Source organism: Prionailurus bengalensis, chromosome B1 (genome assembly GCF_016509475.1).
Source record: "Prionailurus bengalensis isolate Pbe53 chromosome B1, Fcat_Pben_1.1_paternal_pri, whole genome shotgun sequence".
In the NCBI taxonomy this organism is placed as follows: Eukaryota; Metazoa; Chordata; class Mammalia; order Carnivora; family Felidae; genus Prionailurus; species Prionailurus bengalensis.
Window position 1 is genome coordinate 68,921,879 of NC_057344.1, and position 14,405 is coordinate 68,936,283.

The 14,405-nt window shown below is 35.0% G+C and overlaps 1 protein-coding gene across 14 annotated transcripts in view; it reads right to left on the reverse strand.

The window, feature by feature from the left end:
• The window catches only part of RAPGEF2 (Rap guanine nucleotide exchange factor 2), a 247,548-nt gene that overhangs the window by 44,200 nt on the left and 188,943 nt on the right, over positions 1–14,405 (reverse strand). For all 14 annotated transcript variants that reach the window (XM_043566367.1, XM_043566399.1, XM_043566348.1 and 11 more), the window contains one exon: positions 8,112–8,243. In XM_043566367.1, coding sequence (XP_043422302.1) covers positions 8,112–8,243 — 132 coding nt within the window. The remainder of the gene's footprint in view (positions 1–8,111; positions 8,244–14,405) is intronic.

Genomic DNA, 14,405 nt, shown 5'->3' on the forward strand with positions numbered 1-14,405 from the left:
GCTTATAGTGTTTCTTTAAATTTTAAACATCTAAAATACAGTAAGAGATACAAAATATATTCTGTAACATTCCAAAGAAATCATTACTGTCATTTAAATGAATTATATGTAAGTGTTAAATAAAACAAAAAGACTCCTTCTTCTTCTTCTTCTTCTTCTTCTTCTTCTTCTTCTTCTTCTTCTTCTTCTTTTTTTAAATAAAGTAAGCTCTAAGCCAACATGGGGCTTGAACTCAAGAACCCCATGCTCTATTGACTAAGCCAGCCAGGTGTCCCAGAACAAAAAGCCTTTTAAATGTGAATTGGATTAATCTCTCCACAACTGAACCTTCCACCCCATTTGTGTTAACGATCATTAGTTGTTTTCTATCTCTGTTATGTGTATTCCATTCTTAATTCATTCATGAAATAACGCTCACTAAACCAGTAACTTAGATTATTTTTCTAAATAAATATCCATTATATTTTAAAACACTACAGAATTCCTTTATTTAATTTTTTTTTTTTTTTTTTTTTTTGTGTGTGTGTGTGAGCTGTAGGCCCAACATGGGGCTTGAACTCACAACACTGAGATCAAGAGTTGGAGGCTCTACTGACTGAGCCAGGCAGGTGCCCTTCCAGAATGTCTTTTAATAATAAATTTTAAATAGAACTTGATAACAATTTTTTTAGGAGTCTACTAATGCCATAATACTACTGCTTCATGAACAATAAAACTTTTGGAGACTGGAGTGAAATGCTTACTGAACCAACACCAACTGGTCTACAGAAGTGTACTAAACTTAGGAGGAGGGCCTAGAACCCAGTAGTTACTGAATTTACATTTGCTAAATAAACAAACTCAGGGTTTAGTAATTCAGATCTCAGCTCTACCATTTATTACGTGACTTTAGCAAAATTACTTAACCTCCATGACTCCAGTGTTATCAGTAGAGTTATATCCTCCCACTCATACCACTGTTCTTGGATCGAATAAGGGGAAAGAAAAGAACGCCAATTACAGGCCACATCAAAAGACAGTCCCTTCCTCAAGGGAACACATTTTTTATATCAGCATTTGTGTATCTTTACCTCTCCCCATCGCACCAGTGAAGCTTACACACGATTTGTACTGGCAGAATTTGTCAAAAAACCAAAGCTCTGTTAAATAATGCAACCCCTTACTTATTGTAAAAAAAACTGTCACTCAGACTAATTGCAACCATTTAATTCTGGCTAAATGGCTCATACAACAATTATAAGAATAGTGATCCTATACTGAATGACTACCATACACATAAAAATCTTCACATCAATTCAGCAAATTAGGATTATTACCCCTGCTTTTCAGATGAGAAAACACTAGGAAAATCAAATAAACTGTTCATCAATGCAAACAAAACCAAACCTAGTAATTGTGCTGGGTCTTAAACTCAGGTCTGACGAATACAAACTACTAAATGATTTGCACTATAATACTTTGCCCAGTTTTCTCAATAGACTATCTTCATAAAGAAAATCACTAAATCGTTAATCATCAGGGAAATGCAAATAAAAACCACAATGAAATATCACCTTATACCTGTCAGAATAGCTAGAATCACAAAGACAACAACAAAACAAAACAAAACAAGTGCTGGCAAGGATGTGGAGAAAAAGGAACACTTATGCACTGTTGGTGAGAATGTAAATTGGTACAGCCACTGTGCAAAACAGGATAGAGGTTTCTTAACAAATTAAAAATAGAAATACTATATGATCCAATAATTCTACTGGGTATTTACCCAAAGAAAATGAAAACACTAATCTAAGGGGATATGTACCCCATATTTATTGCAGCACTATTTACAACAGCCAAGATATGGAAGCAATCCAAGTGTATATCGATAGATGAGTGGATAAAGATGTGGTGTACACACACATGCATGCACACGCACACAAGATTATTATTCAGCCATAAAAAGGAATGAGATCTTGCCATTTGCAACAACGTGGGTGGACCTAGAGGGTAAGTGAAAGGACCCAGACCTAAGTGAAGTAAGTCAGAGAAAGACAAATACCGCATCATTTCACTTATATGTGGATCTAAAAAAACAAACAAAAACATTGAATAAACAAACCAAAAGTAGAAACAGACCTATAAATACAGAGAACAAACTAGCGGCTGCCAGCGGAAAGGGTGGTAGGAGGAATGGGGAAAAATGGGTGAAGGGGAGGCTTCCAGTTACGAAATGAATGGGTTATGAGAATAAGCTACATCATAGGGAATACAGTCAATAGTACTATAATAACTTTGTAGAGTGAAAGATGGTAGTTATGCTAGTGGTGTGCATAGCATAACTTATTGATTTGTCCAATCGCTATGTTATCCACCTGAAACCAATGTAACACCGTGTCAACTCTACCAAAAACACAGTTAAAATATAACAAGGCAATGAAATGTTTTCTGCTTTGCTAAGTCACGACACATAAAATCTTAAATAAATATATTTGTATATACACATAAACAAAACATTTGCTACTTTATAGCTTCCTCCAAACCGTATTACAAGATTAATGCCAGTCTTTAGACCCTTTTATTCTAGATAAAGATAGGCACACAGGCACTTTATAGTTTAAAAGTATCTGATTATATTTGTCTCAGGAACAAGAAGAAAGGCTTACGTAATTCAGTCAGGCAAATAACTCCTGTCCTAAATTAATTTACTTTCCACATGTATAGCCTAATATAGATTTGGATGTACATTATAGTTAAATAGTAATATTCTCAAAAAAACTAGTAATAGTCTCAGATCAATGCCAAAAGCTCTATGATTTACTGAAATCAAAAGCAATTTCATATATTATATAAAGGATATCAAGAAAATGACAAACTTGAGGAAATATCAAATGCCATGAAGGCTCCAGTGAAGTGTTAATTTAACTAAAATAAAAATAACTTCTACATATGTTTTATCGAGTACTTAAAAACCATTTACGAAAAAAAAGTTTTTGCTTATGAAGTATACAGGCATATCCCCACATTTTTAAAAGGGTTGCTTAGTAATCATTCTTGATGTAAATAAATTTCGTGCAGAATTCAAACGTACATACACATAGCACCTAAGTCAGACCCCGATATAAATTTAGGCTAGTAGAAGGCTATATTGAATGCTAATGCTGACGATAATTTAACCAAGACAAGTAAGTAGGAACTATCTAGAAAACCAGTAAAACCTTGGTTTGCGAACATAATTCATATTCTGGAAACGTGCTTGTAACCCAAAGCACTCATATATATCAAAGCGACTTTCAAGAACCATTGGCCCAGTTGTGATCATGTGACATTCAACATCACGTACTACTCATATTGCAATACATCGCTCGTTTATCAAGTTAAAATTTATTAGAAATGTTTGCTTGTCTTGTGGAACATTTGCACAAGTTACTCACAATCCAAGTTTTCACTGTATATGTAGAAAATATGAAAATATTTGGAAATAAGTATAATGCTTGCACTAAGTCTAGCCTGTGTATTATAATTTATGCTGCTCCTAATTTCACACATCAATTTATTTAATTTCAATATAGACTTTAAAATATATTTATGCCTAAAAGACAGGAACAGTTTTACAGCATTTAGTATAAATTGTTAGGTTTCTTTCCAAAAATTATAGTTTAAAAAAAAATTTTTTTTAATGTTTATTTTTGAGAGAGACAGAGACAGTATGTGAGTGGGTTAGGGGAAGAGAGAGGGAGACACAGAATTTGAAGCGGGCTCCAGGCTCCAAGCTGTCAGCACAGCGCTGGACATGGGGCTCGAACTCACGAGCTGTGAGATCATGACCTGAGCCGAAGTCGGACGTTCAACCAACTGAGCCACCGGTGCCCCTTCAAAAATTATAATTTTAACAGGTGTAAGAATGTCCATCTGTAAACATTTATTATAAGTAAGAAAGCCTGTGCTAATTTGACAGGAAAATAGTATATTTAATCCTCATACACTCAATTACTAATAGGTTTTAAGGATTTTACTTAAGGTACAGGTATCTGCATGTACTCTTTTGCAAATTACCTCCTCTTGCCCTTTGAATATTGTTTTATGGTGAGCCAAGTATTTTTCTTATTAATTTGCCTACATGAGTTATAGTCTGACTTTAAATCTTTGTCTCTCAAATGATCTTTTAACTATTAAATTATTTTGATTGTTATACCATAAGAGTTTGCTAACTCTTTGGTTGATCTGGAATTTAGTCTTAATAATGATATAGAGTGAGGCTATAAAGTAACCCAGCCCACCCCAAAGATCATTTATTGAATAATCCATCACATTCTTCACTGATGTGTGAGGATTCCTGTTGCTTATTACATCCTTCCACATGAATTCCATTTTACTTGAACTCTCTGTTCTATTGATCTATTTTTGAACAACTATTTCCAGTCCACCAAACCACTGCTCTGATAATCACACTATGTAGCCAAGATCTTATGGCTAGAATTGCACTGTCTCATATCCCCAACTTAGGCATTCTGTTTTCTACTGCCAAAAACCTCCTACTTTTCAATTGCTTCCATCTGTTTCAAAGATAACCGTTTTTCAACTCAAGCATGATCTTTAGTCTTCAAGACTCTACTACCTTCTATGTCTAGTTTTCCCACCTTCAGCTTATAAAACCTAGTCCAATATTTCAATCACATTCATTTGGCATATCTTTACTGAGTACCCACAGTTTCCTGGTTCTAGAGAGCAAATGGAGACAAGACAGAGAAGTTCCCTATCTTCTTGAAGCTGTCATTTTAGTAAGCAGACAGAACAGAGAAAGCAATAATCATTTGGGGGAAAAAGTCTAAATAAAAGGAATAGCCAGGAAAGGAACCAAAATGCAAGACCTACTTTTCAGACAGTAATAAGCAAAGAACTCTCTGAGAAGATGGTACTTGAAAACGAAGCAGAAAAAGGATCAAGCTAGGAGAAAACATTCCAGGCAGAAGGCATGCAAAAACAAAGCTCAGCAGTTAAAAGAGGTTGGCATGTTGCTCCATCCGTCTTTGTGATACACTCATTTAACAAAACTCCAGGCCTGGGTGCAGCCAAATCTCTGCTTTCTTTGTGCTTGCTGTAGAAAAAAAAAATACTTAATAGGGCAGAGGGAAGTCACTCTGTATTTGAGGGCACCCTCTCAACTGAGCTTCCATTACTCTAGTCAATTTGCTCTCCTACTCTCTGAAGCATCTATTTCAAAACTTCTCTCTCCTTAAAACTCTCGACCAGCTAACTCTCCCACTCTCAACAAATGAACTCAACTTCTTTAGAGGGAAAAACTGAAGTCATCAGAGAAATGCCCTCTCAAACTCCCCAATCCAAACCCACCACAATAATATGTACCTGTAGAAACAGAGGAAGGCTTCTCTTCTTAAAGCTAGTTATTCACTTTGCTTTTGAATTCCTCTCCTCCTATCCTGTTAGAAAAATTATTCTACCTTTTTCTCTCTGGCATACAGCATTCAATTTCAACCTGTGTCCATCCTGTAAACATTTATACTCACTTCAACATGACAACTTTCTGACTTAGGAGAAACTTCTCCTAAGTCAGAATTATACAGAGATTAAATGGACTGCCATGGGAGAGAGTTGTCCATCCCTGGAAATGTTCCAGAATAAACTGTTTGCTTCACTGACAGAAAAGCAGAAGAGGACTCAAATATAAGACTGGTCACTGAACCAAGTGCATCTGTCAGATTTCTTTTCCACCTTAAGAATTTCTGATTTAAAGATAATGGAAATGGTCAATTGGGGATCTCTATTAAATGTTAAGTTTAGGGGTGCCTGGGTGGCTCAGTCGGTTGAGTGTCTGACTTCAGCTCAGGTCACGATCTTGCGGTCCGTGAGTTCAAGCCCCGTGTCGGGCTCTGGGCTGATGGCTCAGAGCCTGGAGCCTGCTTCCATTCTCTGTCTCCCCCTCTCTCTGCCCCTCCCCTGTTCATGCTCTGTCTCTCTCTGTCTCAAAAATAAATAAAACGTTAAAAAAATTTAAAAAAAAAGATAAATGTTAAGTTTAATATAGCTAATAACAAAACCTTAGGTACACCTTTGGATTCTTCCTTTTCAAGAATATAAACTTAACAGGCTACATGTCTGCCATCAAATTTGAAGTGGATAGCCTTGAAACTCAACTAAAATCAATCAAAGTACACAGAGACCCTCTATTTCATCTATACCCCCAGATAAAGTCAGACTGCAGCCAGACCATGTCAGAGCAATTTGGAGTTCTAGCCCACAGTTTGGATTCTCAGATTCTGTACCGTCAAGAATTTCCTCATGAACTTATCCTAGCCTACTCAAGGTTTAAACACGTAAAGCCAGAATTCCAGTCAGAATATGCCTCAATAAATTCTATGAACCACTTACTTCATTCTTATTATAAATTTGCCTTCTAGGAGTTCCACTTAGGTTTGTATAGAGTTGACAGCAATGGTAACTGCTACCACCTCAAGCTGTGTTTCCACTGCAGATCTTTAACGAGTATAATCACCCCACAGTTTAGAAGACAGGGGCTCCATCATGATATTCCAGTTACTACAAAGCACAGCTTTTAGGAATACCATTCATTGTCTTAGAATAAGGGATACTTGAGTAAACGTTCAAAAAAAAATCAACTTCTAAAAATTGGTAGTACTGGCAGGTGGAGGAAGGAGAGCAAATTTACCCATATCTAGCACCTTCTCCTCCTCTAACATCTGAAAATGTGATTCCTTCCTAAAAATTTTATTATAAGTTAACACTTAATGCAAAGTATCTATCTTTGCATTTGATATTGTATCAAAATTATCTTAAAGAGCCAGATAATATTTCTTATTGCAAAATAATAAATTCTTATTCAGCCAAGAATCTGCAAATAATTGCATTTGTGGCTATTATTAGTAAGCTCTCTACAATACCCTTGAATTATAGAAAAGTGTGTACCTATTACTTCCTTGAAATAAAATTAATTTTCTAAGATCTACTAAATTTAGAACTTAAATATGTTTTACCCTGATAGTATTCTAATTGTTTAATTATTGTTAGTATTTTTTTTTTTTAATAGAAACTTAGCACTGCCTGAATATTTCAATGATCTTGAAACACTATAATGTTTCTGAAGAAAGGTACCTCTATGGTCATCTCATATCACAATTCCTATGAAGTCAAGAATTATACTTTGTAAACTGAGTACTATGTTGTTGTTTGAAACCATCCAAAAGTCCATATTAGTAGTATGTATTTAAAGATCTCCCCACAGATGGGCACTTTTTTTTTTTTGCATATTTCAGCCACTTTTCCAAAATTTGCATATTCTAAGCCAATGAACTATTCCTCAACAATTAAAATTATTTTGCTTTCGGGGTGCCTGGGTGGCGCAGTCGGTTAAGCGTCCAACTTCAGCCAGGTCACGATCTCGCGGTCCGTGAGTTCGAGCCCCGCGTCAGGCTCTGGGCTGATGGCTCAGAGCCTGGAGCCTGTTTCCGATTCTGTGTCTCCCTCTCTCTCTGCCCCTCCCCCGTTCATGCTCTGTCTCTCTCTGTCCCAAAAATAAATAAATGTTGAAAAAAAAAATTTTTTTTTTTAAATTATTTTGCTTTTAAAACACCTTTGGAATTCCATGGTTCTGGTTTCTTTTCTATCCATCAGTATCATAAGAATTTATTTTAAACACATAACTAAACCTATACATAATTTAAAAATGCAACAAAAAGAATCTAATGATCCAATAATAATAATCTCTTCCTCATCATACTGAAGACTTTAATAAGAAAAACTTACTATGTAGTATAATTCTGCAGTTTTCCCCCAGAGTTTTAGTCAAGAAAGAGTCCTAAACCTAATATGTCTATAGTCAAATTTATAAAATATTTGAAGTCCAGAGTAGTAACCACTCCATTTAAAATACTGATAACTGGTAATAGCAGAGGCAAATACAGTTAGACAGTAGTTCTATTTCCCCAGACATACTATATGTCTCTGTGAAGCACGAACATTAACATTAACATATGTACCTAAAAGTACATATAATATAACACACATATATTTACTTTATAGATCCTATCAATTAAGAATCATAAAACTCCTTGGAATACATAAAAATGAAACAAATGATAAGAAAAAGACCTTCTTACCTGATAAATATCAGAAAGACTGCTGCTTCCAGAATCACTAGTGATACTACATCCTGAATGGCTAGAAGAAACGTGCGTCACCTGTGGGTGGAGACTATCAGTAAGGTGTAGTTTTGTGAAATCTGCAGGAAGCTATGGAAGGAGCAGGAGAAACAGGATTACAATTTGAATCAAGAACTCTTAAGAAGACATTGAAACATTTTATTAAACACTACTCCACACCATTTACCCAAAGTACTAGGGAAGATCCTTCATTTTTCAAGTTCACAAATTATTAAATATTGTCCCTACTTATCAAAAATCACAAAATACGTTTTTAAAGTTTACGGACATTCAATGAACCCTAATACTAAATTCAATGCTTAAAGAGGTAGATTTGGCAGTTAAGATTAACTTGGATGAGCATTTAATTCGATGACAACTTTCAAATTATATACTATTGAGCAAATTAATCTACTACTATTTGGTAGCCACTATAAACACAACTTTGTAGCAAGAAATAGCTTAAACAAGAAAACAGATTTGAGGTTCTTATATGCCTAAATAATACTTACAAGTAAAAAAAAAAAAACAGCATCTTAGAATTGACAAAATGTTTTCCTATATAAATAACTGTGCTAGGCTCTATGAAAAAACAGAATAGGATGCCTTCAAAGAACTTAGAGTTGAGAAAGCTATGGACAACATTTACCAATCTACACACATACACATAAATACCAATTTTCTACCTGTTCAGTTTAAACCCTAAATGAAATAGCTTCTGTTGAACAGATTCACTAAGCATCCCTCAAGTGCTTCCCTCACTCTCCCATATAACAGAGAAAAGGTATTGAGAAAGAAAACATCCATACATTTGCCCATTCAACAGACATTTGCCGAGCCTTTTTCCTCCTCCTATGTGCTAAGAATGAGACACTAAGAAAACACTGCCCTTAAGAATCTTACACTCTTGTAAGTTATTATCAGTTCTTTTGAATTAAAAAGGGGTACTATTTATAATATCCCACTTATTATACGATTGGCCAGTAATACACGTGACATTTCAAAATATATGCTGACATCATGCAATATTCGTGACATTCTTTCCTTTCTACATATTAATCCTATTTAGCTGTTGAATAAAAATGAAGAATGTTAAAATACAACTTAAGAGTTTATCTTAGCAACATTCCTTTCTCTCCTTTGATTCTCATCCCTTCTCCCCTTTCCAAAAACAAGATGCCATTCCATAGATTAGAATAAGTTTCCTAAGGGAGGTGATTCATTTGTATGGCAATAACCAAGGAATTGTAATACCTCAAAGTTCCAAACAAAGAGGCAAAATGTACTTATATCCCACTATCATTCAGATCTGACTTAATAAACAGGTTATGATATTTAATAATATTAAATACAGGCTGTACAGAATATTTTGACTTGGTCAAGATATAAAAAAAAAGGCTTAAAAATAAATGTATTAGGAGGCATAAGATTAGATGGCAAATAAATGAACAAAAAAACATGTATGTTGGAGGAGCTCAGAGAAGTGAGATGTATTTAAATGGGTGAGATCATTGCAAACATGACATATCTCACTAAGTGTTGTTATTTAAAAACCTGATGATTGAAGATGCTGTGAAATATTAGATAAAATTTAGGAGAATAACAATTCCTCTACAAGGAATAGATAGGTGGGTAACTCTAAATTGAGAGTTTATATATATTTATTCACAAAGTAGAACAGTGAAATATTTGCAGGACTTCTACAGGAACAATTTGGGGACAGAAATCTCCCGAGATGTACTAATGACTATGATTTTGCATGTTGCTAAGTGATATCACATATTAAAATAATGTGCCCAAAACCAGGATAAATACTCTTCATCATCCCAGCTACAGTTCCATTATATCAGTCACTCACTGCAGAAGGCAACTGGGGAAACATTACTCAATGGCTCACTGATTTTAAAAGGCATAATAAATTGATACATATAATTACAGAACAGTAAACTGATTTCTATTGATTATCTTTTACAGATGTGACTCAGGTTGACATGTACCACATAGGGTGATTTTTAAAATTAACTTAAATATGTCAAATGAAGACATCACTAATGAATTTTTACTCACTGGACACTTATTTATTCAAGCCTCAAAGGCCTCTCTTCTCTTCAGTATCCATGAGCTCCTGGTCATCTTTGCTGAGAATTCATTGTATGGAAAGCATTAGGAGCTACAGAGCTCTCCATCTAATAGAACACACATGGATCCAGCCTCTATGTACCACGATCTATTCCTCTATGCTAGCTGACAACAGCAGATACCAGAATTAGATGGCTATGCTAGGCTAAGAACCATAAAGACTGTTTAAAAAGCAAAAAAGAAATATTTTCACTCTGAAGAATTCAATTCTATTCTATATATAAATACTTATTGAGTATGTGTTATGTCATACTATTAGGCCCAAGGAATATGGAGGTGAATATGGCATTCCCAATTCTAAACGTAACTAACTTCTACTACCCAGAATGTCATTGAAATAGGGGTTACCCATAATAGAAAAATGAATCAAACATATTTTTTTTTAAACACGGCTTTTATCTCCCTCCCTCAACCTGTATTTTTTGCAGAACAGCATGAAATAATGTTATGTTAAACTCAGAGTAAATGCATACACAATTTACTATTAACTGAACATTTCTTTATATTAGAACAGATGCCATACTTAGGAAGGCTTTAAATTTTTTCCCACAGATTGGGAGAATAGTATCATGATTAAATTTCACTGATAATACACCTCGGCCAGTTACAGAATGGGAGAAGATGTGGAAGTTGATCCCATAGACAGAGAGTCTGAACTGCACTGACGTGACCCAGCTGGCCACAACACCCTAAAAGAATAGAGACCTGAGCCCACGGCTGGGGGAAATGAGTCTTTAAGAGGCAAATGAACCATATGGGCTGGGAGTCAGGGGACAAACACTGTTACACGGAGCCACGTTTAAACCTGAGGTCAACAAGGGTAGCACAGAATCCCTAGGGAGGCAGTAACTCATAGTCTGAGTAAAATACACCAAAAAAAGGGGTATGACATGCCAAAGACAAGATTCATTTACTCCAAACCTTTCTAGGTTTGACCCGGTGCCTATTTAAATTATTATCAGTGTCATTTTTAATTAAATTTCAGATTAAAATGGGGCTGTGAATTATCTTGTGACTCTAGCCACCATTTATAACAGAAACTGTATAAAATAAGAGAGATTTTTCAAGTTGGGACTATATACAGCAATCACCTGAATAATATTAGATATTAATTAAATTAAAGGGGAAATAAATGCATTTTATACATTTTGATCTTAATACCAATATATTTCACAATTTATTTAAAATTTAAAGAAGCCTCAAATTATTTTTATATTTGAAATTTTTAATATTTGATATATGAATATATTACCCCTCAAATTTTCCCTGAATCAAAGCAACATATATTCCTAAAAATAGGAATAGTTGTGGGTCACAACTGCAATAAACTACTGTTAGGCAAAATGACTGAATCATAGTTTAATCTCAAACACTATTAACTACATAAGAAACACAGGGTAATATTAAAATCAGATAAATAAAGTGAGCATAAACAAAATCATAGTTTGATAAAATCTGGGTATCAATTACAAAGTAACTCGTTTTCTCTTTTGGGGAGAAACAGGGATGTCACAACCATTAGCTGTAAATAAGTACTATACAAAAGACACAAGTCTCATATATGAACAGGCATTTGATGATAGCCTTTGATTTATTAATTAGTCTAATGATTGGCATTGATAAAATTAATTCTAATTTTACCAGTTAATAAATGAACTGTCTTGAACATAAATGCAATGAGTTTGAGTGCCTAAGGGTCTGACACGAATAAGTAAATACTTTGTTGAAATGGTTGAAGTGGTTGTAATGTAGGAGAGGCTAAGATGGCTGCCTTCTTCCCTTTCCTCCCTACTAAAGACTTCTTTATGTTCATGTTTTCAAGCTCTACCAGGAAGACCGGGTGTATCACTGGACAAGTAATGGAAATGTAAGAGTTTCCTATTTCATAATGATTATTAGCCTAGGTTTGCTGAGAAATCCAATAGTTAAAAAAGAATGAAAAACTAAAAACAAAAAAATACTGCCACCAACATTTGAAATTTATATAACTGAAAAATTTCCCAACTAACCTTAGAATCACTTTATTTCAAGAAATCGTTACACAAGGATTGGGGTGATTGTTGGGATCTGTGCCATCTTCCCTGGCAGTTTACTTTGCGTAACACTTTGAAGGTAAATTAAATATACTCAGTCACTAAAAACTAACTCTACATTGAGATGTATTACTAAGAATTTACCCAAATGAATACTGTTTTCCTCCTAACATCACTGAAGTTTTGTAAGTATTCTTCATGCTCATGTTTTCGAGCTCTGCAAGGAAGAGTTGGTGTGCTAACTGGACACACTGACTAGTTTTATCAGAGATGTTAATGAAAATACAGTCTCCTATATTTTCTACTCATTCATCACTTATTGGAAACCTGTGTTGTGAGGAGTAAATGAATGGCTGGGCACAAAGCATTTAGGTTAGGGTCTGGCACACAGAAATCACTATAGAAGTGTGTTAGCTATAATTACCACATGCAGATGCTGTGTAAGAAACAGGTCCTTTCCAGCTCCAGAATTCCTGTAGCTGAAATCTAAGACTAGATACCAGTGGGTTACTGAGCTACTACTTGAGAGGGTTTTAGTGGTCAAAATCATCCAGCCACAAACACTATTCCCTTATCCATTTTAGAATTCAAGTTGTGCTTTAAAAGCAATTCCTATGCTGTGTCTGTACACATGTATGTACACACACACACACACACACACACACACACACACACACACACACATCCTGTATTTCTTTTACCACTTATCTTTTCAGTTACTACTAGTCCTGACACTCTCTGACCTGTTTCTACATACAGCTTGAATAAGCAGGAATATTATTTATAGTTTATTTTAAAGGCCACTGTACAATATGGTTTTGACTTTTACATCTCTCAATCATAATATTTCTTTAAGAACTCCAGATAAGGGAAACATTTGGACTCCTGAATATTATTCATCAGAAATAATTTTTGCAGGGACACCTGGGTGGCTCAGTCAGTTAAGCGTCCGACTTCAGCTCAGGTCATTATCTCACAGTTCATGGGTTTGAGCCTTACGTCAGGCTCTGTGCTGACAGCTTACAGCCTGGAGCCCACTCTGGATTCTGTGTCCTTCTCTCTCTGCCTCTCCCCCCTGCTTATGCTCTGTCTCTCTCTCAAAACTAAATGAACATTAAAATTTTTTTTAATTAAAAAGTAATAATTTTTGCGCAGTGCCTGGATGGCTCAGCCAGCTAGGCGTCCAACTCTTGGGTTTGGCTCAGGTCATAATCTCACAGTTCATGAGATTGAGCCCTGCATCAGACTCCCTGCTGACAGCACAGAGCCTGCTTGGGATTCTCTCTCTCCCTATCTCTCTCTCTGCCCCTTCCCTGCTCATGCTTGCTCACTCACTTGTGCTAAGTAAATAAACTTTTTTAAAAAAGTAATTTTTACTTCCCTTATACTGCCTTATGATACACTAGATTCAATACTTATTCTTGATTACATCATCCATCAGTATTCCACAAAGAGAAAGATGTTTGCACAATATACAATTTCTTTTGTTCATAAACATAAAGGCAAGAGAGTTTCCCCCAAAGTGTCATAAGATAATTTAATAAACTGATAGATCTAATTATATTTCTCATTAAAACACATGGAGACATGTTTTAATGTTGATATGACTATGTTTTACAGGAATGGGTCTACAAAAATTTGCTTTGTATCTACTGGAGAAACCTGACAAAAATTAATAATTTGTAAGAACATTCTCCCAGCCTCCTGTCAGGCTCAAAAGATATAAGCCTCATGTCAGACATATATGGAGTAATCATCTATTCAACCTCCTCCTAAGTCAGGCAACTTTGAACAAATTAATTAACTACTGTATACCTTAGTTTCTTCCATCAAAAGAATGTAACATAGTACAATGACTAAATGAAATAATCATTGTGACCTATAGAATCTACCTTACTGATGCCTCTCTCTTCCTTTTCATTCCCTCTGTCATTTTCCAGTCAAGGTTCTCCATCACCTTAGGTCACATATTTTTCAAATTGAATGAAAACAAACAAACAAAAAAAAACTAACTTATTTTTGACAGTGTCATACCTAACACTACCATTATAGTTTACTTATTATATATATATATACATAT